Source organism: Battus philenor, unplaced genomic scaffold (genome assembly GCF_028537555.1).
Source record: "Battus philenor isolate CCGP_79_NKW_IND1 unplaced genomic scaffold, ilBatPhil1.0.hap1 SCAF_10, whole genome shotgun sequence".
Lineage (NCBI taxonomy): Eukaryota > Metazoa > Arthropoda > Insecta > Lepidoptera > Papilionidae > Battus > Battus philenor.
Window position 1 is genome coordinate 4,563,199 of NW_027181662.1, and position 27,921 is coordinate 4,591,119.

General features: G+C 31.9%; 2 protein-coding genes across 3 annotated transcripts in view; one reads left to right on the forward strand and one right to left on the reverse strand.

The window, feature by feature from the left end:
- Window positions 1–1,496: 1,496 nt before the first annotated feature.
- On the reverse strand, window positions 1,497–9,912 carry LOC137923962 (alpha-2-macroglobulin receptor-associated protein). 2 transcript variants are annotated; one of them, XM_068767246.1, is made up of 7 exons: window positions 9,631–9,912; window positions 7,654–7,866; window positions 6,153–6,363; window positions 5,326–5,484; window positions 4,670–4,767; window positions 4,321–4,380; window positions 1,497–2,805 (listed from the first exon to the last, which is right to left on the reverse strand). In XM_068767246.1, the coding sequence occupies exons 1-7, from the start codon at window positions 9,805–9,807 to the stop codon at window positions 2,674–2,676; spliced, it is 1,050 nt and encodes a 349-aa protein (XP_068623347.1). In that variant the 5' UTR covers window positions 9,808–9,912; the 3' UTR covers window positions 1,497–2,673. The 2 variants fall into 2 exon arrangements, with proteins under 2 accessions (XP_068623347.1, XP_068623339.1); XM_068767238.1 differs by having other exon boundaries at window positions 4,291–4,380; window positions 9,631–9,911.
- Window positions 9,913–10,629: 717 nt separating this feature from the next.
- Window positions 10,630–27,921, forward strand: part of LOC137923691 (E3 ubiquitin-protein ligase RNF19B-like) — a 104,188-nt gene continuing 86,896 nt past the window's right edge. The window contains exon 1 of the mRNA XM_068766933.1: window positions 10,630–11,175. Within this exon, the coding sequence (XP_068623034.1) occupies window positions 11,028–11,175 (148 nt within the window). The 5' untranslated portion in view covers window positions 10,630–11,027. The remainder of the gene's footprint in view (window positions 11,176–27,921) is intronic.

Sequence of the window (27,921 nt, forward strand, 5' to 3'; positions counted from 1 at the left end):
AAAAAAAATTAGAACAGTATCGGCTCACTGATAAACATTGACGAATATAGGCCTTCGTTATTCAAAAGTTGCAGAGCTTCATTAAAAGGAGTAAAGGTGAAAATAGCACAGGTCAGGTAAGAAAAGAAATTAAAGGGAAAAAAACTTCTACTACTATAAATAAAGCCAAAATAAAACAGTAACTCATATGAATATGCAAAAATTGTTTAATTGTGAAAGTAAATAAATATTTTAATTAAAAATGTTATATATCATAAATGTGATTGTAATGCCCTGACCCATAAATACAATAGGTGAGAGCCAGAGGCTCCCAATAGCACAGGGCCAAATATATTTAAAGGTAGTATTTAACAAGGTGAAAAAGTTTTGAAGTTATCCAGCGACTTCCCTGCCGCCTTGATTGTTGGCGGCCGACCTATTGAGGGGCCAACTCACGCCGCGTCTACAGGTTCGAGGTCGCCACTCAAGAACATTTTGGTCTCAACGGTCCTCGGTCGCACGACCCGCCTTTCCCACTTCTGATAAACGAGTTACGTTGGTAACCTTCTTAATATAAATACCTTATATTAAGTTGTTAAAAATATCTGAAATAAAAACACTTTTTAGACACTTAACCCACTACATCATACAGATAAACTATTATATATTGAGGTCAAATTATTTTAGCTAAAAAATATAAAAAAATATTACGACCTGCAGGTCTCATATCATGATCATGTTAGCCATAGAACGAGCACTTCTGGATATAAACCTTCCCATAGATTTCCAGAAGTACTGATTGGAAGCCACTTGCGTCACACCCTTGCCGAACGTCCTCCGCTGAACTTGCCTTGCCGTGGTCTTCGATCCAATACCTTAAGGCCCCCGCCGCAGTTCTTTATCGGAGTTAATCGTACCGATAATAAAAGTACATACGAAATTGTGAGAAAGTCATCGGCAACATCGTTTGTAATGAGTTACGGAGAACGTCGCCCCGCAAATCTCAGGTGTTACAATGAGATAAGTAGGCACATAGGAATAAATAAAATCGGGTAAGAACTAAATATCTTGTCAGAACTCAAGTCAAATGAATATAATACATTAGAGGAAAATTAAAAACAAAGTGGACCAAAGAAATTTGAATAACAAATAATTGTAACTGCGATACTGTTAAGAAGAGTGAATGAGGTAAATCTGAAGGCCCCAGTGGCTATTTATTCTGCAGGCTATGTAGCCGGCTCACTGGCACTAATCAGCTAGGTTAGCTGGTTCGGTTACTTTATTTGTCTGTGAATACCCTCATTCCTGATTCGATCATTATTGTGTTAAACATTATGTATATGCCGTCAGTGCACGCAAAACACGATGTTATACTCTCATATGTTTGAAAAAATCTATAAAGGCTAATGTAATTATAGGGATCTTTCTGAGAGTTGAAGTTGGCAAGTAAAAGAAATAAAATGGCACAATATAAATTTTCAAGGTTTTTTTTCCTTGATTAATTCGACCAATACAGAAATAAAAAATACATTTATTATATATAACTTTATATTCAAGTTCAAGAGATATAAAAATATACAGAAAATAATATCAAAGTCATAATAAAAGAGATTCCATCAATAATAGCAGTATCTGCGAGCAATTCGTATATGATATGAAGATGACATTGTGCAAAATTGAAGTATCTCCATTGAGTACTTACTAATTAATAAAAAACATATTTTGTGATACTTGCCGCATTATATTTACATGTAAAAATTTAATAAAACAAAAAAATAACAACCAAGAAGGTTGTGCATCTGACAACAAGTGATGGCCTGGCCTATAAAAAAAAGTGCTGTCTTGACAGTTTATTGCCATACACACACAATTATATAAGTTAGCACTAATAACCAAAATTTTCATTAAAATAACACTGTATAAGGAAATTAATTTAATTTTATAAAAAAAACTATATTGCATTTTCCGCTTTTCCATTTCTTATTTATTTCTCTATAGTACAAGTCAACCTGCGGCTCTCTGAACATTTTTCTTTGCCTCAACAAAGCCCGTGTTTCTATCGTGGCTATTTGAAACATGGACGTATGTTTTGCTGTTATAAATCTCATCTTAATAAAATTACTATATTGAAACTAATAACATACAGCGATCATAATAAATTGTCTAAAATAAAAGCATTCACAAATTATGTTTAGGGCTTCAATGTTACTAATAAATCAATCAATAAAAATATCTTTCACTCACTTATATGGTAGAAACTTTCACTTTCGGGAGTTCATCCAGAAAGTTTTTCAATATAAAAATTAATTCCGTAATTCACCAAAACTAAAAATGTATTCTGAATAATCATTGGTTTCTGTATAAAAATTGTTTCTATATTAAGCAACCACAACTTTAGTTAAATGCATCAAGTATCCAATGTCTGACTGTACATAACATACAGTTTTGACATATAAATGTTTTCTAACATATCTTTTCAGTATATTAGGTTTTGCATTTAACCTAGTCTACAATTTTTATGCTAACGAGCTACCACTGAACTGATTTGTGGCTGGCTGCCCCATTTATAACAACATTGTACTTATAAGAAAATTGAAAAGGTTCATGTTCATTCTTCACCTAATTTATGTTATATATTAGATACACCTACACAAAATGCCTTTGGAATAAACTGGTGATTATTGTATATTTTCTTTAAAGTTCTGTGTGCCGCTGCATTATCTTTCTCTCCAAATCCGCCTGCATCTTCTCTACCTTTCTGGTGTGCTTTTTAATCATCTGCTGCTGCTCAGCGAACATGTCCATCTTATCTCCACTCGCTGCCACCTGTTGAGTTACGAAAATATTTTTAAAAAATTTTAGCTTATCACCATACAAGGGAATATTGTTGTTTATATTAGTTTCTTGGAGATATTTAGCCACTAAATTCAAAGAAATTTAATCAATCGATGTAATGTATCTGCTTGAGGGCTAATGTTACATATAGTAAATATGATTTTGGCTTTTACGTGTCCACTGCTAGACATAGTATTTAATTCAAGTAACTAACTTTTTGAGCTTTGTACAAACCTTGCGTTTGTTTTATTTTATTATATATAAATAAGATAAAAATTGCAGGTTTGTTTTTGAGAAAAATAATATTTCATGATGTATAAAACGGATATATTATTTATCAGGACATAACGGTCTGTTGAATATACTATTTGACCATAACACTACCGAAACCGCTGTACCGCGTCTTAGGTATACCCGCGGCGAGTAAGGGGAGTATCTGTCACTGTTCTGACAGTCCGGCGTCAACGCTCGCAGCGCTCATTGCTCGTTCCCAAAATCCCATTCCGCCGTGGTTCCTTAAGGCGCGCTACAGCGGTATAGGCACAACTGTCATTAAATTGTGGTTGCAATTGTTATTGTGTATGCTATAGAGATAAACCTCTTAATAATCAGTTTTAAATCAATACTTCTGCGAGACCTAACTGAAAAATTCATAAAAGCATCACACCATATACATGTAAATAGCGGTCACAAATAAAATTTGCTCTACCCATCAGAAATACAATACAGTACAGTAAAGTAAATAATATACAATGGTTTGACATTAATGATATAGAAAATCAATTTTCTTTGAAATTTATTTTTGTTTATATATACCAGGGCTGGCCAAACTGCGGCTCTCGACATGTGGCTATTTGACCGATTAGTTTTGGCTTCAATTGATTATGGAATTATTCCAATATTTAAATTTATATAGCCTATGTCAGCTCTTGAGAAATCGTAACGAATTACTGGTGTGAATAATTATTATTGTTATTCCACCATAAAATAGCGAAATACGAATACCGATCATAATTAGCTAACTTGCATCTTAAGTATTATTAGAAGTGCTGTCATATACGTGTGTCATTGTATCTAACTTTAATACACATATTTTGTACTTTTGTTTAAATAATTTCAATAATTATGATTATTGTAAAATAAAACATTCTTTTGGGTGTTTTAAATGCGTATACAATTGCGTTTCGCAAAAATTTCAAATTTTGAAAAATGACTCGTACTATCAAAGAGCTTATCCACCCGTGATATATACTATTAATAATATTAATATTAATCAAATTTCTTTTAATATACTTCAAACATCTTTCAGAATGGTTCAATGAGTCATGCAATTATCAAAATTATTGATATTGACAATAATCCTTAAAATCATAAACTAAACAAATGGCGCAAATATAGCAAAGCTTTTAATTTTTTTTAAAAATGAACATACTATGAAAACAAAATCCAAAACAAAAAAAAATAGCAGTACAACACCTTGCTATGATGTTTTTCTAGATTGCTTACGTGGTCGGCGTGTAGGTGACGCAGCTTGAGAAGCCTGGACTGGTAGTGCTGCAGTTCCACCTACCCAAGGCGTAACAAAATGATAAAAATTATATTACAATATCGAAAATTTTATAAAAAAACAGGCTAATTTCAAATTGTACATTTAAGTACAATAAATATAAATATAGGAGAATTTTTGTTAAGCAGATCGGAAACCAGATTAATTTGTTTGTATGCAGCTCTAGCATTGCATTGTTGTTAATGCAAGTTTCGCTTGCCCCTAGGGCAGAGGTTCCCAGACTTTTTTCTTTTAGACCAATGTGCAAATACAAATACGTACTATCATAAATAAAGTATTTGTGTATACCTTTATGGAAGCTAGTTCATCGACGGTGAAGTTAGCGGCGGCAGCAATCTTCCACAGTCCCTGGACCTTGGGCTCAATAAACTCTTTATTTTCCGGACCTGTATGTCAACACAAACACAAGATTGTTGTAACAATACTTGAAGTAGCTCTTAATAAAGATTCATCAAGGTTTGTGTACTGCTGTGCACAATAATTTCAAAATCTGTTTAGTAATCAACATTCACCTGTTCCCTAGACTTGAAGCCACTGGGGAGGGCAAATTACATATATAGTTAATATACTTATAATAATAAACGCAAGCAGTCTTATTTTTGTGAAGTACCAAACTTGCCTCCACTTTCAAATTTTTGCAAAGATTTTTGGATGACGCCTTATTATAAATTTATAATGTAGGCCTATGTCTACTTTCAGAACTCTAATTAAAAAAAATTAAGGTCATGATTATTTTTTTAAATTGTAGCTATTCATTGTTGCAATTTTTGTTAGCAGTTTTGCATTTGCCATCTGTTTCATTTATATCTTTAACAATTTCGTTTTGATTCTACAACTGTTCATTTTATTATTATCAGAAATTTGTGCTGATTTATTTACTATAGCAAATCTATCAAAAATCTGTGATTTCGCATTGACGATAAAAAAAAAAAACAGGCTAGGACCTCTAGCAGCGATCCTTTGCAGGCGATCGTATCCGTCGCGCAGACCACGGTGCTTCTCCCGCAGCAGGTTGGCCTTGTCCAGGAAATCTTTGTCGATCATCTCATTAGTCTCCAAATCCACCTCATTAAATTTTCCAATTTCCTCATCGTTAATGGCGTCTGGAAAATTTAAATTAATACTATATATTCCTATTTTTAATATACCGTGATACATTACTTATCCATAAATTTCCATATCAAAGTTTAAAATTCATTTATAAATCTAAGTTATTATACTGTACTTTTTAGTAGGAATTATTAAACATTCACAATTTTGGTTAAAACATTATATATGTAAGTCAACTTATCAGTCAAACTATTTGTGCCTGGTATAGATTTATTTCTAGGCACTATTATTAATATTTACTATTGTAGTAACATAAAGGACAGTTTTCAAAAAACCCAAAAAGTGAGTTAGTGTAGAAACGAAAAGTAGAGGCTAATAAAATTTATTTTGTTCCACTGTTACTGGTTTCAGCGACCAAGCGGCACTGCATTAATTTTAAAATCCATTAATTTATAATAAATCAAATTTTGTAGTAATCTTTCTACGGAATATAATCAACTAATTATAACTAATAAAATCGCACAAGACGGCAGCTTACGGTATACATTTACAATTGCCATAAACCAGACTAATGTATGGCAGGTCTGGACTAATAGACAAGTACATATAATGAGGTGGGGTTTGCCATTCTGAATGAAAATATCATAACTTATGCACATCTGCTAGCCTAAAAGCAGCATCTGTTCTATAATTTTTAACATATATATTTAGAAATATTTACTTTTGAATCCATCATGACCTTCAGTTTCCACATTGCCCAGCAGGTCATAGTACTGGTCAATCTTCTCCTGGTGATGTATAAACTCTTCTCTCAACGCAGATAGCTCCTCGGGAGTGAACCCAGAGGCTTCCGCCTTTGACCACAGCATATTAAGCTTCTTATCTTTAAATAAACTCCTATTTATGTATTCATCAGTTGCTGAATTGTGACTCTGTGAAATATTTTAATGAACACATTTATTTGAATTAATTTTACAAGTTAAAAATATGCTAAACTTATTACCCATGTATTTTAAAAAAAAAATAATAAAGATTTGTTAAGTTTACAAGTAACAAAATTTATTAGGATATAAAATTTTTGTACACATTTATGTTCAAAAGAGCATTTTCAATTAAATAAACAATTTAAATAACTTGGCAATTTTTCAAAAATAACATGCTTTTCTTAATTATATAACAATTTCTTACATATTGCCTTTAAGTCTATACTGGTGTAAAAACACCTGTTGTGGGGCGTGGGTCCCACATTGTTCTCACGCCCCACAGGGGGACAATTTGATTGTTAAGGGGGCCTATTTGAAAATAGACTTAAACACTTTTAACCCTTTCGCTTTAACATAAAAATTATGTATGTGTCAGAGGGGCATAAGAATTTTAGGAAGGCTTAAGTGGGGTATGGCACAAAAATGGTTGGGAAACACTGGTCTAAACCATTTCTTAATATTTATATCTTGCACGTCATCTTTATTTATAGTGTTTTTTTTATTAATTTTTGAAGTTTCTTGCTTTTCAATGTTCAACATATGAGATACATTATGTATTAGTGTAAAGGTACACTAAATTATAAATTTTAATTCTAGATGGTGGCTAAGTATTTTGTAATGATAACAATTATTATGCTGTTATCTAGTATACATCTCTAACATGCAAATTGAGTTGTAGCTGCAATGGTCCTTCCAGCCTCGTCTATATCAAGTATTAATAGTTGTAGTAATTTTCCACTCACAATTTGTCTAAACAATTTCCAATCTGTTTATACCTATTATTTTTTTACATTATATTTACAAGACACAGACAAGTTTTATACCACTTTATATTTACTAGAGTTGTTGTTGAAGGAGTATATTACACAATATTCTTTTTATTTTATGTAGGTAAGTGAGAGTCAAGTAGAAGATATTTTGGCTGACTATCAAAGGTTATCTTAGTAACCACTTGTGAAATCACAATGTGATATCTACAAACCCCTATCTCCTATTTGTTTATTTTTGCCAAGTACTTCTCTCAGAATCACAGAGACATTGGAACATTATAAGGATGATGCATGTGTTCATTTTTTTCAGTCACATATATTTATTTTTGTCTTTGTGATTACTATTTTTAAATAATTTGTCAAAGTAATAGTACCCACTAGTGAGTGCTACTACACCCTTGGGAACTACTAATTATATATACCGATACTATAAACTAATGTATGCAATAAAAACATAAAATTAACTTACAGGATCCATTTTTGGCCGTCCAACATATTTGTCATCAAAGTGTTCCCTCAATCCGTAGACATTCATGATGTTGGTGAGTTTACGCCTCAAATCTGCTTCTTTTAATCCTTCCTTATCACCTCCTTCACTCTTGACTCTTTTAAGTATGATTTCTTCTTTATCCTGGATCATCAGGTCACTGTACAATGACTTTAACTTTGGATCAGTGAGACGCTGGAATAAAAGCACCAGAGCATTTGATTAGGTTTTGTGTTGAAGATATAAAATGTTAGTGTCATTCCAATAAAATATGATGATAACGCAAATTATCTACAACCCCAAAATTCATAACTTAAAACCATTCATATCATTTCCACCCAAAAATATATTACATATAACAATAATATATTAGGGGGACCGAAAAGTAATATAGTTTCTGTCGACATATTTTACAGAAAAACTGATTGTTTTTTACTGCTCTAGCATTGAAAATATGTACACTAAAAGGCAAAAAGTTGTTGATAACAAAGGTGAATATATTGTTGATAAGAATTAAAAACTTGGTAAAAATGTAGTTGTGTGAATTTAACTTAAGCGACATTACTTTCTGGTTCCCCTAATATACTTGGTTTTACTACTAGCCAAATGAAATAAAACAATGGATCAAAAATGATATAAGTGAAAAAAAATGACAACTTTCATTACTATGTATGATTATACTCTTGTTTGTTTGCTCTTATTTATATAACTATCTATGAAAGATATTACTATTTCAATACATTTATGATAGATAATATTAGTGCTTGTTCATCAACATTTCAGCTATAGCACATCCATATGTTCTTCTGCTAATTAGACCCACGGAAAGCAGCCAGCATCTAGTATTTTCTACTGACTTTGATAATCATCTATCCACCTCATCCGAGATGTTTAAAATTAGGTTAACCCTTTCTGATCCGCAAATTTCTCTGTTCAGAGTACCAGCTAGTCAGAACAAATTAAGCTTTTCAGAGTTATTTACCCCTTATAGATTTAAAGGAAACATATGTACATTAGAAAACACAGAATTGATTGAAACTGATTTATTGTTTAATAGTACTTCTTCATCATCATCTTCACGATTCTCCATGTCGCTATCAATTCTTAGTACTTTCTGTCTCTTTGGAAGAACTATGATATTATCACTATCATCACTTTCTCTGTTCATATTTTCATTATGTACTTCAAATTCCAATTCATCATCACTACCCTCATTATCGTCACAATCATTCCCAAACTTCTCCATTTTTGAAAATTACAGAGCTCACAATAAACTCGGAGTTCTTTTTTGTGTTAACTTTAATTGCTCTAGTACTGTATAAAGGAATATCCTTATATATAGAGCAATTCATATTTAAGCTTTATTGTCACTTAAAGTATCCTACATTTACATTAAAATAAAAGATTTTTGGAAAGTTTTTTTCGATGATCCTATTAAATTTATTACAAGCGAAATTTAGAGGCATGGGGGTATATTGTACCTACCTACACAGTAGCCGCCAACAAAGTTACTGAATTTAAAATTAATTTGTCATGTATCACAATAAGTAAAAAAAATACACAAAATCGTTTTAGGGCAACAAAACACAAAACATTGTTAAAAAAGCACATTGCTACCAAGCTTTGGTTGCATTTATCTTTGGAATTTTAAAGTTATCTTCAATAGATGCAAAGCTATCCAATTTGAGTAAGATAGGTTTATTTTATAGGTAGTGATAGACAGAATCTGTTAATCCTAATACTATTTTGGATAGTCCTTACTAGTGAGAGTATCTTATTAAAAACCACATTTGTTGATCAACTTTCACAATGACAGTAAATATAAAAATAATAGAAAATGAACTTCGTTATCAAGTTTCATACATTATCGGAAGACGGCATAATTGCTTACTATAACAACAAAGATAACTCAATTTTCTGTAATGCTATAAATGTATTGGTTTAAATAATTGATCTTACCTGTTGAGCTTTTGTCCATAAAATGTTTAGCTTGTTCATTCTGAATGGCTTTTGCAATGTTCGAAAGTCGACATCAGCTTTTTTTTTCTCATTAGCCGATTTAGAGTATTTATTTTCACATAAAACATTATATATTAAGAAAAATAGCGTAAAAATTGCCAAGATTTTGAACTTCATTGTTTAACGATCTATTCTAGCACAAACGTCTTATTTCGTTTATTTTGCAATTAATCCCAAATAATTAGAATTTTAAACTACTGAGTTGTACTTGACAGTTGAATTAACTAAAATTATCAAATCTTGACAGCACACAGTTCAGGCTCCAACACATTATAAAATTTTAAGTATAACATAATTAAATCAATATTCAATATTTTTTACACGATTTTGAATAAAATTCTTATTTGTCTTAATAGTATATATTTTATAATAAGATACTACAATTAATAATTTCAGTATATCAAAAATCGATACGTTGGCGATATTCATCAAATATGTCATCTGTGAAAGCGAATTGGCATAAGATTGTAAGAAAAAAATAAAGTAATTTAATTTTTACTCAAACGAGAAAGAAAATTATTATATGTAGTGTACTTACAACTATTGTTTAAGGGTAAAATATTTTGTTCTGATTTTTTTAAATATCTAATTAACTTTTTTACCTTAACTAAAATTGTAGAATGAGGTATCTACATATTGTTCATTAACTATATGTATTTGTTTAAGGCAACCATGGGTTGTAGATAATGTAAATGAGAATAACTCATCGAGAAGGAATGTTTTAAATGGTATGTTATTAAGTATTACGATATTATCGGAGATTGAATAAAAATAATCAACAAGTGTCAAATGAAATACGATGGTTCCGAGAATTAAATCGATTTTTGACGTACAATCTCGAATGTTTTCAAAGAGTTTAGTTTCGAGATAACTCACATCACTATTTTCAATCCAATGACTGTGCCTGTGTTTTTTCGAGTTGTTCTGATCTGACAGTTGTGTGCATTGTTGCGCTGTTGTCGCTTGGATCCTAGTGCATTTTATTTTAATAAATATGCCATTGCTATTATGAACGTTCTTTATTTTTATCATTCGTAACATTTCTCTATTTATATCATCGCTTGGAGTTTCATTGATTATTAGTAATTAGTGATTATAGAAGATGATTTCTCTCGAGGGATTTCGATCTTTTTTCTGGTAACTGCATCTTGCTGTAGAAACGCTCTCGTAGCATATACCGCTTAGTTACCAACACTTTCACTGAAGTTTTGCCGGTGTTGAGTAATCTCCGGGGTTGTGCAAAGGTTTGGGCGCGAAATCATTTTTGAAATCCTCTAATGTTAAGATACAATTACATAGTATTAAAGACAGCCGTGTAGAGTGATGTGTCTGTGGTGATGGTGGAGCGAGACGGGATGAGACGCGGAGGCAGCAACGGTGGCAGCGGTGGTGGGTGCGGCTGGGGCGGCGGCGTGCTGGGCCGCTGGTCCCTGCGTCGCCTACTACTTGACAGTCCTCTCGTGGGAAGAAGACTCGCCCACTCAGGTATGTGACATTGAAATTAGGGTTTTGTTTTAAATTTTCAAAACTTTTTTTAAACTTGCTTTCTATTTATTAATTCTGCTTTGTTTGCAAGAACATATTTTTGGTATTGACATTTAATAATACAAAGTTCAGCAAGGATGCGAAAACATGTGTTATCATAAAAATATCAATTAAAGCTTATAAAATATTTTGATAACTTTGAAATGATTATTAATATATTTAATTGTATAATGTATGGATTGTTATCTTTTAAATAAAATTTTAAATGAAAGTGAATATACCTTCCAACTCCTTTTATAAACAATACACAAATAGTTTATAAATCATAGTTCATACTAAATTTTTATGGTCATTAACAATTGTACAGCAATGAGACAATAAGGCCTCAAGTCAAATGGGTCAAAGCCACCAGTTTGATGTCATAAAACATGGGAATGTGACCTTTATTTGTTGCTCTCTAAGATTGTTAATTGAGAAAAACTTTTGATACAAGATTTCCAGATGTGTTGAATATTAGTAGATTCCAATGTTCTATTTAAAAAAATTTAAACAAAATATATTGTCTGTATAATAGTAATAAAAATAAAAAGATTTAATTTTTTTACAGTTATTCAACATTTGACAATTTTAAAATATAAATTATAATCAGTTGTAATTGGGTTGATTAATGTTCCATGAAATTAATTTTTTTATATTTTTTACATTTACATGAAACTTCTTATAATGGATTCCGTATTATTATTTAGAGCTCTAGAATTCAGATATTTTTTTCTTCTGAAGTATTAAATTTGGGTGGTATTGTTTACATAGAAAGCAGATGGTAATGAGAAAAAATGACATTTTGAGATTGTTATGATACTTATGATATTTAAACATATTTAGCTTATAACATATCAACTATGTGATTCACTATATAATTATCTTGATTTATTCTTATCTAGTATTTTATATGTCATGACAATCTTTGTTATTTATAGACATCTGAACATATTTAAAACCATAATTCTATTTGATTGAAGCCTAGATAGCTAAAGAATATATAGGTAAAAAGAAAATGTATGAACATAGAGATAAAGACCAACTAATATTTTTTTACAACCTGTTGGTTGCAGGAGGTTAGGTTATAAGAAAGCAAGTTGAGTTGGAAACCTAGTTATGCCATTAAGATGTTAGTGTTTGGATCCATTTATAAGACTGCTTATATGCATTTTAATATTTTGACAATTAATTATACAATGTAGAAGTGGTGTTCTGTTTTACAGCTCCTTATAAATAACAAGCATTGGTATTGTTTCATAATTACAGGTAATAGTAATTGTTTATATAATATTATTTTGTGATTGTAAACACTTGTGTTAAAAATCCCAAATTGCCAATGAGTTATTGAGAGGGACATACCTAGAGACATGATTTTGCTCAGGTAGAGATTTGGAAATTAGTCTTTTCATTTCTCTATTAGGAACTCCTTGATAGTTATTTGTTTGGTATACATCCAAATATTTGATGTCTTATCACATTTATAATGTAATGAGTGATAAATATTTGTGTACTCTTGATTTTACTTCTATACAAATTAAATTATTTGGTTTACATTAACGTTTGTAATAGAAACTATTTATATAAAAATTTTAAAGTAATCATCAAAATACATTTTAAACAATTGTCTATTGCATTTAAACGCTTTATCATGACTCTGTTACTGGCAAAACATGCACATAAAAAACATATTATTATTCACTTGAGCATGTTATTGATAAAACTCCTTAAATTTCTTGAATTCATTAAATAATTTACATTTTTTTTTATTTTGTCATTTGGGTTAATGTGATAATTGGTTATGTGTATTGTTTTAACTAATTGCTTATTAATGACGCTCGTTTAGACGATTTGCAATTTTGTATAATATTTAGTTATCTTAATGCTACATAACTGAATATTGTCACTAGTATAAGCATTGTGCAATTTAATTTTTCCTATACATTTAAAGATTTTTGAAATATTTTGTTATCTATTCAATTAATAAGAGAATATGAACAACTTTTAACTTTTACTTATTTGTGTAGTTTATTAGAGTTAATTTATTTTGCAAGAAGAATTTTTTTTGTTTATGTGATTAATTTCTGTCTAGTCATAATTTGAAGGCATGTGGTACAATATAATTGCTGATATCTATGAATTTACCCTAATGATTTATTTTAAATTTCATATTCAAATTCTTTATTCAAGGAATTTAATATTTGTTTTATTTTTGGCCTCTTATCATAGTCTATGCATTTTCCCAATAACCTTCATTGTTTGCATGCAAGTGGCCATTTGTCGGAAATTGAATTCCCTTAATCAGTACGAACTTAGACATCACAATATTTCGTAGTTAATGCAGTTGCCAATGTTATTAATCAAAATATAATTAAGAAGCATATAAGTAAATTTATAAAAGCTAAGTAAAAGTAACATTACAATTTCTTTGTGACTATTTGCTAGAAGTATCACATATATAATAATACTTATGGACTGTTGGTTAATTCAGTCCTACCAGTAACATAGTGATTTTAATTGCGACATGCAGTTTTACCAGTTATCTATAGATTGAACTAAGTTGATAATGCTTAGGAACTAGCTGTTTTCAAGTAGCTGGTCTATTTCACTTGCAGATCCCGTATAGTTATTCCGTCCACGTTCCAAGTACACGACTATTATTAGAATTCCGCATAACTTGCACTCGACGCAGTCGTACTAAAAGGATATTGCACGTCAGGAAAAATCACAGAGATCCTATCTTTAACAAAAGGTATATCTCGTCTAGACTATAATTCTTTCGAAAAATAGTGCTTACTTGAATAGGTAGATGATATTTTTTTTAATTTTAATAAATTAATTTTGTGTATTATCATTGTTAGTATATGTCAACTTCACTGTGACTAAAAATTTTAACTATTAAACCATTCAAAAATTAATCTATAAAAAAATCGATACGAACATAGTATAAACATCGTACAAACCAGATTTATATATAATATATACTTTAGTTGGACAAGTGATACATTGTTACGACTACATTCACATCCTTTAATAAAAATCAATATAATATATAATGTTTTTGATATAGTTTAATACCATTGGTCTTTCGTTCACCGCAGCTAACTCCAGAATGACTATACATACACGCAGCATATATTTATTTCGACAGTTTAATGTTGTCAAATTCAAATTGTTCATCAGTATAATTTCAGCCGTAAGACATAACCTGGACATTAAGTCTCCCCCATAGATTTTCAACAAGACCGATTTTAAATTGGTCTACATCCAGGGTTCTCTGACGGCTTTAACAAGGTCGTCCGTCCTCATTATGGGAGAACATTCTACATAGCGCACGTGGTCTCCATTCCATAAACTTACGACCCCAGCGACCATCTTTTCGAAATGTTTTCTGTTTATAATAACAATTTAGAAATATTATATTTTAGTTTTTTTACAACGTTTATACGTGTGATTTTTTATAAAAAATAAATATAGTTTTAGTTAGAATAAGTTGAATGCCATTCCTAAGTTATCCGTTCAAGGTGAATTATTGTTGAATTAGCGATGTAAAGTAATTCTTTTTAGACCATAGATGAAGATAGATCTGCGTTGTTATCTAAACAGGAAACGCGGTCTGTATTGATCTTGGGGTTCGTTATAGTGTGAGAATATAGAAGGCGCTGAAATTGCCCACAAGAACTTACATCGGACTATATTCGATTGGTGTTTGGGCGCTAGTAGCGATTCTGGCACTTACAGCATCATTGGACTATATGTACTATATACATCCTTCGATGTGCCAAATCAAATGTCTGGTACTATATATGTGCATCCAGAGATCGAGAGATACAAGTATATGTAATTATAAACTTAACTTGATTTACTACCATTGTACATCACACAATTTATATCTATAATTAATGGCTAATAGATTTTTGCCGCAACTAACATTTGTTACATCATTGCGTGAGTTATAAGTGATTTCGTGTTATAAAAAGTTTACTTCAACGACACGAAGTATGTGATTCGTATCACGAACTTAAAATATAACCAAAGTGTTTCGTGTTGCAATAATCAATAACGATAAAGACGTGAACAATGTGAAGCTGAGCAGTTTACGACGACTGTAAAGAAAATCGTGCAACGTGACCCGACCAGTAAACTGTCGCCTGCCAATGTAATATGATCTCTGTGAAAAAGTTCAATAAAGGTTACATTGATGTGCTTTGTGCTTCGATTAGCAGGTTGCGCAGACTGGTAGGCCTCGAGATTAAGCGAGCGGTGGTCCGTTACTCTCTAGAATGTATCGCAGGCGTTAGAGGTTGCGATAGTAAAGAAATACCTATGATCCTTGTCATAAAATATCTTTTACGAGACAAATAATATCGTAAAGACACAATACCAAATATGATGAGGTTGTTATTAAACAGTAGGGTCGAGGGTCTAGTGAAGTGGCCGACTTGTCTTTGGATTTAACTTATTTAAGCTGTCTACTAAAGTTATATTGGAGAAGAAGACATGACAAATTATCATTCCACAGCAGTAGCAATATGAGATTGTTGGTGATAGAGCTTCTACGGTACAATATCGATACGTTTTGGTAGGAGGTCTCGTAAATTCAAAACGACCTGTTAACTGTATTGGAGGGTACTCCAAACGTAAGTTTTCTCGAACATATTTTATCGAGATTCATTGCCTATTATTATTAAATAACACTTGCAAAGGTTGAAATACAAAGGATTTGTAAATTGTAAATAACAATAGAGTGGAATTTGGAAAATTTAAAGTTAAATTTTAAAAATGTGTAACATACTGGTTTAATACGTACTAAATGATGAAGGCCTATATGTATGTGTATATATGTGTATGTAATACTTGCTTATGAAAGGGTTCAACGTAGATCTCTGGAAACGCTGCGGTGAGATTTCGTTCGGGATGGTAACGTACTGTAGACGTCCTCTGCCTGATCTTGAGGACATAAGAACAAATGATGAAGGAATGGACTACGACTCCATAGACGAGGCGTGGGTATACTCCCATTAGGGTGACCGCGCATCATCTCACAGGCAGCGCAAGACCAGACATCGTAACGGTCTCTGCCTGAGCTCTATGCCTTACAGTGGTAGTCTATCGACGAATATAACATTTACGTAAATTCATGTGTTTTATAGTAGTAACTAGCGTGTACAAAACCCTTAATAATCTTAAAAAATGTCACCTTGCAGCTTAAGTTACATCGTATAAAACTATTTATTCCGTTAGCAACGGCGTGTATTGAATCGTAAGACATTAATTACTTATACATACACACAAATGCTTGGCGTTAGAACCGTCTATGGTAGTACGGCCAATTAATCTGCATGGAAAACTATCAATGATTTTGTTTACTTATTAGTTACAAGATTGGAAATATGTCTAAAAGCTTTAAAGTCGTGAATGTTTGATGTAGGGCTAACCCCATAAGATATGGGAAGTGTCACGGAAGAAGACAGTTCGGCAGAACTAATCGTGAATATCTGCCTTAATAATGCCATATTTATTTCATTCGATTATTTCCCACTGGAGTCTCGGTATTGAGATTTCATGTCTATATCCACTGTCTTTAATTAATGTCAAATCTGTATGTAATAAAGGACCGAATTCATGTTTTATAATAATAAATGTTATAATAATAATAAATGTTTTTTTGTTATTGTGATTTATTCTGAGCCGTCTAGATTTTCAGCCGAAACAGACAGGGATTGTATTCCACGTATAAACACCTTTATAAATAATTGTTAATATAGTTTCTGAATAAATTAGTCTAACGTATATTGGAGGCTCTTGTTCGACAAGATTAGAACTTTCGTAGACCCGAATTTACGCTGAAAGATCTCTTAATAGGGGAGCTAACTAGGTTTTTGTTTTATTTTGTTCTAATGACGTACATACGTGATCATTAAAATGTTCCAAAATGTAAATGCTTGTATTGAAAAAATAATCACGTGTAGGTTTCTCATGTTAAGGCATTACAAACCTAAGATAGATTATTTTTAAATTATTTTAATCATGTAATGTGTATTATGGTGTTCTACAGTGATGTAATCTGTAATTTAAATTTAAAATTAATGGCACTAAAGTAAGCTGTTACTGTTCCAAATTTGAAATTTAGAAAAACAAGAGATTGCTCACAACAGTTTTAACATTTGACAATTATTTATGTAATAAATAATATGTTACTAATATAACATTTCGATAAGCAAAAAGCACTAAAATTATACACTACAAGAATAAGTTCAAAAAACAACGCAATAATTAAAACTTATCTCTTAAAATACGATACGTGTGAACGCGCAAAACTTTAAGGTTAACGTAGGGTGGCTACAAATGTCACGAGAGTACACGATTTCGCCCTCTGATTTAATGTGATTTATTCCGAACTCAATACATTTAAGCGTTCTGGTATTTTTAGGTACATATATAATTTAATTTTAAGACACGTGAACTTTGCCATGAATAAAATGCTCAACGAAATATTCGTAAAAATGTTATTATACGGTTAATAAACGTAGATATTTGCATCAATATACTTCTTGCAACGCTTTGGTTATATTTTACGGATATATTTGTAGTATTTGTATGTATGTATCTTTAAAAATAATCAATGTTTAAATGTATACTTAGTTAAGTAATTGTAAATTGAAAAGAAATTCCATTTTGCAAGATACATGCTTATTTTGCGATAGAAACCTCGAAAAAAATGTTTTTATCTTTTCGCTGTGGTGAAATCTTGATATAATTACAAATAATATAAGAAAAGAATAATTTTATTTCCGTTGTTCTGTTCTCGTTCACGCTTTAGTTTGCAATTGTTATACAAATATAAATATTATTAAAAGTAAATAAATCGTATATTTGTTGTACCCGTTATAATTAAGAATTGTAAAATCTATTGAGATAAATAATATAACATATATATCTTAAGTAAAGGTTAATAATTCAAGACAAAGGAATTTTTAGAGCGGTTTGTTGATGCGGCGGTTAGTTCTGAAACGACCGGAACACGCAGCTGTAGTCTATCACAGCATGTCCGGAAATGCAGCCGGCCGTGCAGCATCTGTCAGACCAATTTGACCGCGGGACGTTTCCCGTCATTTGCTACTGTGGTCTGTCATATCTAAAATCGAACAATTATGAGAGAATAATCGATTAATATATCAATCCTTTGTTCCTTCATTTTTGATTTTTTTTTTCTATTTATTCCTCATTATTTAAACTTTTTAAAGCGATTTATAGATTAATAGATACTGGTTATTCCAATGCATATTATGGAAATCAATTTTTTAACAAATCATAACCGAGATGCGAGCGAAGCCACAATCTAGTCCTTGCACATGCCGTGACACTGAAAATATTTTTTTTGTTTATTTATCTTTTTGAAAAGCATAAAAGCCGCCTCCATGTTTTCGTATTAATTAATTTAAAGTAAATATATAATATTCACATAGCCACGCTGTTACGAAGAAACTGAAAATCTTTAAAATTACAGCTCAACCCAAATCCCCTAATAATATTTAGTGGATTGTTAATACCGGAACATATGTAAAAAGAGTAAAGTATTCTTGGTAGGATTTGACGGTAAAAGATTAAAAATCAACAATTACGTTTTATAACGTAAATTTTATGGCTCGCTTGCGATAAACAAACATTGCAATGTTCGCATTTTTGAATGCCTTTTTTTATTTGTAAACGACTTGACTCTCGGAATTTCGTTTGATTCGTTGGCACGTGCATGAAATAACTTCTCGAATAACGTTCCGAATTAACTTCGGTCGCAATCATTCACTAACATTAATTGTTATACCAATTTCGCGAGTCCGGCGAATCTGCAGCGGATGGATGCGTTTTTGAATGTCATAGCGGAGGTCAAATTTGTGCTTTACTCGTATTTACGTTCCATTTTTAAATAAAATTAATTAAAAATACATTAATCAAATGCACCCAAACAATTTACCTATAAAGTGATACGACACGCCCAAGCAAGAGGGCACAAGAAGAATAACACTGGGACAAGTAACGGCGAGCGGGGACGACGGCAACACAACGAGGACTACTCAGCACACCGACGCGTCAGAAGGCACAATTAGTTTTAACTAGTAATTTGAAGTTAGGTACTAAGTTTGTTACCTCAAGTTAGATTAGGTTGTTTAGCCTTGCATAGCTAACAATAAGTTCAACAATACTGAATAAAGAAGAATTGATCATGTGTGGTAGCTATTTGAAATAACTGTTAAAAAAGTAATATTGAAATCATCTATCATTTTAGCCGTAGGGTGTTCTCTGCTACATATATACTTCTTTAGATTTCTACTAGGGTAGGTTAGAAGCTGCCTGTATCCGATGACGTATTAATCTAAAGGTCGTCTGTCCATCTTGATTCACATTTCAGAACTTTAAGGCCCCCGCGGCATTTGTTCTGCGTGCCATGTAGTTTGCCAACTGCCACTTTAACTCGCCTGTCTTTCGGGACTATGTTGCACAGTTTAGTCGGTCTATTGATACTCTCATTCCTGTTTAGATCTAGTTTATTAAAAATTAATGTCTATTCTAGACCTATTTTTGCTTAATTAGAGCTTTCACTTCGATAGAATTACTTAGAACATAGCCCGGTCTAATCTTCGATCCCCGGTCGAAGGTTAGCTGGCGCGACATGTGATATTTAAGCCGTGTGAATTATTATAACGAAATAAATAATTAACTTGCAATATGTTACAAGGTAAATAATATTTCGACATCTTTAGCATACGCATTTCTGCGCCGTCTAATAAAGAATTAACCGTTTCATAATAAATATTCAACAGCCGAAAGGTTCTATAATCACCTCGTTAATTTTTAATCTTTTATGTCAAGAACGCGTATTTAAATAAACTTTGAATTAATCGTGTCGGAATACCAGTAATTATCACTCGTTTTCAGTGTTGTAATACACGTCGTCCAGGAATTGAAGCACTTTATAATAGTCTATTAACGATCTCGAAATTACGAACGAGAACGGTTTGACTACTTCGGCTAATTTTCTATATTTTCGTTAAAGCTATAATAAACTTTATACACAAAGAATCAAAAGTCGAGAAGAATTCAGAAAGTTACACTATTTTTGCCTATACAAACCATAGAGTAAATTAGAATTATCCCATTTGTCAAATATTTCATGACAATCAAAACGCTTGATCGGATGTATGGTAATACAAAAAACATAGTGTACTTATATGGCACTTTGAAATATGCCTTTCAGTGCATGAAATACAAAACTTATTTTGTATGTAATCTTCCATATTATAGTAATATGAAATTAATGAATAATATGATAACTCTTCATCACCTTTTATTTATTCATAAATTTTTCCTTCTGGTCTAAGATCACCATTATATAACAGTACGAAGCCTGTCGGAGCAGCCAGTTTTATATAAAATTAGCCATCGTTCATAATTTATTATTAAAAAGTCATCTGATGGCAAATGTTGCAACCCGACCATATTTGAACAATAGGACCTCCACCGCTGGACATAGTCCTCCCCCATACATTTGCAATAAAACCTGTTGGAAGTGGTCTGTATCCAATATATTAGAACTATCTTAACGTGGTGGCCTGTCCACGTCCTGTCCACAACCATAATGCACTTGCGGCTATCTTGCGCACAGCTGCCACTTTAACATGCTAATCCACAGGACTATTTCAGTTATTTTCGCTCGTCCACGAATCTCATTTCCGAAATACCATATAAATGAAACGCTACAAAGGATGTTTTAAAAATAAAAATACCTTGTTATACAAGAGATAGCGATATCATTGGCCCATTTATTTCACCAGATAGGCCCTTTTAACCCGACCACAATTATTTCTACTGTACGAGGTGACACTCCAGGTAAAGAAACTAGTACTTATTAATAATATTACCTCCTGAAATCTTCATACATTAATGATATCTAAGGACTGTGTCTGCGGTCATCGCCGCACGGATGTCTTATTTTTTCTCAGTAATCTCTTTTTATTGATGATTTCTTATGCACTCAGAGATGATTCCACGAAGGCTACCGCTCGATGCTACATACGTAAAATATTTAGCATTAATGTATTCATGTTTCATGATAGTAACTTGTACCAAAAAAAAAACTCGCACAATACAGTACAATACATAAAATCTTTTAATAAAACAATAGTACAATCTCATCGGATATGAAAAGACCTCAAGTAAAACTCAATCTCGTGTGGAATGCACTGTAAATATTAATGTTCCACCAAAGGTACGCCTCGCGAAGCAGCCAAGGCTCGCTAGAGCGCTGGTCCGCGGGGAAATGTGAGAAAAATGTAACTACATCCAGCAATAAATTGTTTGTTCCTTTATATATCTTATCTACATTAAAGGAATTGAATACATTTGTACGTCAATGTGAAACAATTTCTTTAGCAGCATATTTAACTTGTTAACATGAGTACAAGTGTTTTTAATTTTTTGTACATAACATTCCAGAAACTTAAGGAATTTCTGTTAATTTTAATGAATTATTACTTTGAAAAGAATCTGGTTCAGTAATCTTTCTAAAATATTTATATTTATTTTTTACTGCAATCCATATTGTATTAGTAAATAAAATTTGTTTATAATTAAAATACCGTAAAGTTTGATGTGTTTGAACTAGATACAGAGTGTTTTATTCTTGTATATTGCTTTTTATATATTTTAATAAACCAATGATACGTCAAAATTTTAAAAAATGCTTCGCGTATAATATATATTAGCGTTATTAAAGAATACAACAGGATAGAGTAGTATGAATTTGCATCAAGAGGTGAAATAATAATTAAAGGATAATAGAGCCGAAAGGTTCTTGAATAGCGACCAGGAGCCTGTTGACGTGGCGTGGATTGCGGGAAGAGTAAGAAAGATCATCGTAGTGATCTTCGAGGGAAGCCTGTGCCTTAATTGGGCGTCTAAGGGCTGATAAGATTATGATGAATATTTAGGATATATAAACACTGACGATGTGACACAGTGTTACACTGACGATACGATAGCTACAGACACGGGGTTACCGGCGATAATGAACTATATCAAAGCAAATTTTATTTATTTATACTGTGTTATTAATTAAAATTAACATTTTTTTTCAACATGTTAAATAAAAATAGGTGAAAATCTTTTTTTGTGTCGCCAACATGAGTCAGTCCCACTATGACACATGATTTAACAAAAAAAAATCTTGACAAGAATTCTCATTTCATATTGTCAACGGATTGAAACAAGTTGGTGGCTTTAAAACCGTTCGTCTCGGCCGGTAAAAGCTGACTATGAATAAGCGATAAAGGCTAATGTATACGTAATTGCCTACTTTGCGAAACATTGCTGTAGAAAGTCAATGTCGGTTTTTAATCACGTTGTATTGCTTTAATGTACCTCTATAAAGCGCAATGGAGTCGAGTGCCGTGTATAAACGGTGAAAGATTGTCGTCTACCTTCATTTCTACATACCGGTATTGAGAACAGGAAGTTAAAAAATGTGGTCTGATATTATACAGTAAAAATATATACGTCTTCTTCTCGTCGTTCTCTGTTGTCAGAGTGGTCTTGGTCACGTCCCGGCCGGTTTTGGTGCCCACGCTGCTCTCGTTAGGCCACGCCAAGAAGCTAGATGTTTGATAGAATGAAAGCTACGGATCCTTTCTTTCCTCCATATATAATGAAATTCAAAGAAATTTGGGAACCAAAACAATGAACTTGTAGTAGAGGAAAAAAAAGAATTTTAATGTTTGAATCTGAAGGTAGGTTAATAAAATAGGATAAGCAGGGCTAATATGATTCATATTTAAATGAATCAGCAGAGGCTTTCTCGTTTGGAATGCTACGATTACAATTACATTTCTTCGGTTATGATTGGTCTGTGTAAAATTAAACGAAATACGAAGCCGCTTTTAAGCGAATCCTATCGTATTCCAATTTAAGAAAAAAATATATTTATTTAAAATAAATTCTTTTCATTTCTCTCGAAAATCATTATTGGTTTTTGTATGTCTCCGTAGTTTGTTACGAATGAGGTTGTTTGAATATTTTTTATAATGTATTTAAACATCGTCGGCGCACAATTAGGATCGTAGCCAAGATATAGTGGTCTTGTATTTAAAAAAATAATTTTGCTATTTTCGCTTACTAAACAAACACCGTGGTTGTAACAAGAAACAAAAACATTTGCACGTTTTCGAATATGCTTTGGTAAGCACCTTAGAAAATTAAAGACATTAATTTAACACATTTAAATGTATACTTTTACAAAAAATAACTACTACTTATACAAGTTTTTGGATGTTAATTCTATCAAGAAGAACCAGGCAAGAAATCGATATTATATTTTTGATGCTGAGTTTACCTTTTTTTTGTTATAAATCGTCTATTTGTCACGTGAAAATTAGCATCATAACTCTAGTGCCTTACTATAAATATTGATTTTTTTTATTAAAGCGTAAACCTTGTATCATAAAGGATGAATCAACTTTATGTAAACGAAAGCCTAGATTTAAATAAAATTATATAAGAATAAAAAACAGAAACAGACGTCATTAGATATTAGTTACATGAAGTCGAAACTAGTATGATTAGATTTGTATTTGAACTATATTGCTAAATGATTAGTCGAAAGTATTGAGATGGATTGTGTTAAGACGGATAGCGTTGCCACAGTCGAAATGACGCAAGCCGCTCTGTAATAACATATGCTACGTCGGCCGATGTTATGATACGTAACGTCGTTTAGCTTATGTTATTAATTGTTTAAGGGATCTTGAACCGGCTCCATTCTTTCTAAGCCTTGTTATTAGCCAGAACAATACTTGAAAGACAAAGGCCTGAGGAATTGAATTCTTATTGCGCTATCAACCGTTGATCTATTGTCTTGATTCACACGTGCCATCTCTTTTAAGGATTTGCTGATACTATGAACGTCAATTATTTTTTTACATTGCGTTTAATCCTTTTAATACACTTGTAGTTTATTTGTATAGTGTATGAAGAGTTCTATAATAATGCGTAATTCTAAAACCCTGCCTATATAAGTCTCATGTAAACAAATTTCGCCTTTGTACAATTTAAATTAGGACATACCTTTCCAATTCTTGATAAAGTACTTAGGTTACGTATTCACTAGTGCGGAAATACTCGTTAATTGATAAATTGTATAAGTATTACGATAAAACATGACTCTGATGAAGACATTTATGGTTTGAAGGAAAAAGAAATAAATTTTTAGTTTTTTTTTGCATACATTTATTAATTTCACATTGGTTTAATATTTTTCGGTCGATTTGGTTCGTAGTCACCCTAAATACAGAGCTAAGTTGCGAACAGTGCGATATGTCAAGTACGACCGGGGGATTGGCCTCGCCCCAGCGATCAGGCTGCCTCCACAACCAGTTCAGGTTTCGAGATTTGGAACAACCACTGAGAGAATTGTGCGCACGGTCAGATTAAAACAACAAAGACGTAATTAAAAGTTAACTACTAAAGTAAATCTTATTTCGTAGAGTATAAGGCACATTTTTACGGATTGTTATGATTTTTGGGTTTTAATGTTTTATAATAGTTTTACAGTTGACGCGGTTAACAATAATTATTGTCGATAATTTAATTAATTATTGATTGAGAAGGTGTAAGGTAATTACAACGAAGAAAATTTTTATTTAATCTACACTGAGTGATTGATTATAGGCTTAAAGGCTTTAAAGGAGTGAATGTATAGCTCATTTGCTGTCAATTAATGTATAGTACACCCAGTCTAAAAATCATTGGTTTCAGAAACAATAAATAACGTAATGTTAATATAGAAATAAAAAATGTTTTGAATGTTCGAATTACTGTATTAAAATTAATTATTGTTTACTATATGTGCATCATGTGCTGCAGGCTGTACTGCCAGAAGTTATTGGCCTCGTACTGCAATACAGTTTCAGAGTGATCAGTAAATACAGGGTAATATAAAAAAGGTATAAAAGCTTTTTGCTGACTGAATGAGCGATATATTCCTTTAAACCTTTTACTAATTACATAACCAATAACTCTATATAAAATAACATAATTTAAAAGGTTTGGATAATTTATTCTATAGTCGATGCCTACTCTAACTTGAAAAGACACTTTAACGAAAAAGTGATTAAAGAAAAGTGCTCTAAATTCTAAGTTTTATTCATACAGTGGACGAATAGAAGAGGACGTACTAACTGTATTTGTTACGGTCCGTCTATAACTGTGCAATCGTACACTCTCCTTAGCAGAACCCGTGTTTACTCTTGCTGCAATTAGATATAAAATACTATGTTTTTATAAGCTAAGGCTCTGTTCAATTATAACCGTAACATTTCCGCGCTACTGCTTGGAAAAATTATTTAGCCTGAACATGATATATATAAAGTTACCTTACAGATCGCTTACAAAGCAAGTCAACAATTTAAACATTTCATCAATAATGATTATATTTTTTTGAACTTGCAACGTTTGTTCATAGTTTGTTACTAATACCATAAAACTGGCATTTAATTCCTTCAGACAGATGAGAAAAGTCAGGTGAGCAATGACCGTATGTGATCAATATAAAACTTAACCATAATATAGTCATAAATAAATAAATGTTTCTGAAACCGTACTCGTCGCGGAGTATATGAACATATGGAGTAACATCTTAAAAGGCAAGATAACTGCATGATAGTGGTCATGCCAGCATTGGTGAAACTACTCCAGGAGCAGGAGAAGAGGTATACACAACTTGTGTTTATTTATTTAGGTCAGATTATTTTTTTCAAATTTTCCTCAGTTTAAATAATGTAGAAGGTATTTAAAATAGAATAAGTATACGTATAAGTATAGAACCTATAAGTATACAATACACTATACAAGTTGTTTATAAACGGATATTAGGTTCAGGAACGGGAAGTGACGGTGAATTTAGAGGAGCCTCCGTCGAATGCCAAATACTCCAAGGTTATTTGTTCCGGAATCGGTATCAGTATAATAAAACGTTTCGGCTCATTTCCTTTGATCTACGCTTCTTTAACTCGAACGTTGGTATTGAGCACACAGGTATTGTTATCTTAACTTTATTGCGTATTTAAAACAGCTTAGTTTTAAATACAGCGTGCCGTTTAGATTATTTTTTTTTTTTTTATTTAGGTACAGGAAAAAAAATCGTGTAGACAAATGAATTTGTAAACAAATATTTCAAAGATGATACGAAAGCAGTTTCGAAAATCAATTTGTTTTTGTTGAAGGCGGTAAATCTATATTAATAAATAAAATTGAAGTGTTTGTAATATTAAAATAACCCTGTGTTACTAGATGCATATAAATATATATACGGCGTATACACTAAAGTTACATTTTGTTAAAATATTTTGTCTGGCTACCTGTCAGTTCGTTCCGTCTTATCTCTGAAATGGCAGGACCTATTTTGAAGGAACTTTACTGGTAGGTAGTTGATGTAATAAGAAGTTACAAGGCTACTTTTATTTCAGAAAAAATCATTAACGAAAGAAAAAACTTAAACTAAATACTTTTTTTTGTTAAATTCGACGCCGACGAATTCGCGGGCATAGCTAGTATTTTAAACGTTTATAACGTAATAAGTCCTTATTACGTACACAAAATAGTTTGTATTACCATACAAGAGTCGCTACTGAAGTATAGTAGGTATGTTATAAATACGTAGTATATGCATCAGCGTCACAAATTTTGAAATATCGGTTATTTAAAATTTTTACTGTTATATTCCATTATAACTATGCTGGGATTTCTTTACGAGATCAAATCATAAATGAGGAAATACACGAACGAAATTTACGGGCACAACAGCCCAGCGAAATGGGCAAGTTGAACTTGAAGTGTGTAGGTCACATAGCGGGCAGAACAAATGGCCTGGTCCTTGCGGTTTCTGGAATTGAGTTCCCATGGACTCAATTCCATACCTGAAAGAGCAACGAAGGAACATCACCCAGATGATCACCAGATGTTAAGATCGTCGGAAGACACTAGACGCAAGCCGCTTCCAAACGGCCTATTAGAACTATAAAGGGAGGATGATGAAACCTATTGGAAATTATGATGACGCTGTTATGCTTTACCATCTTTCTTTTTTATCACATCTATGTGTCAAAACTCGTTTATGACGTCATACAATAATGTTTCACCACAAATACACGTGAAGCACAAATTGACATAATAATAATTAACATATAGAAACCTGTTTAGATATGAGCCGAAATAATTTAACGGTTTGTACTAATCTTTCCTAAGAAGCCTTTTTAGGTAGGTTGGTAAACGAGGCAACACATGTTTACCAACAGAGGTGAGCTGTAGTTAGTCAAGATATGTCAGTGATTTACAGGTGTACCATCACTAGATTGTACTGCATCAGGATATTTTCTCGTATGGCTATCGTCTTGTTCCTTTTTATTTCCTCAATAGTTAAAGGAGCCGTTATAAATAGCTAATATGAAATAAATTAATGTTTCGGTACCCACTGTTCATTAAATAAATAATTCATCAAAGTTGTATTGTACGTACATAATGAAATCGTGAAGGTAAATATAATAATAATATAGGTGGATAAATTATACCTTTAGCCATAGGTCCCTACGACCTTAATTCATGTATCTTATTGTCTTTTATAAGAAGGAGTGCACCAGCCACAATTATTAATTTTAAATTATG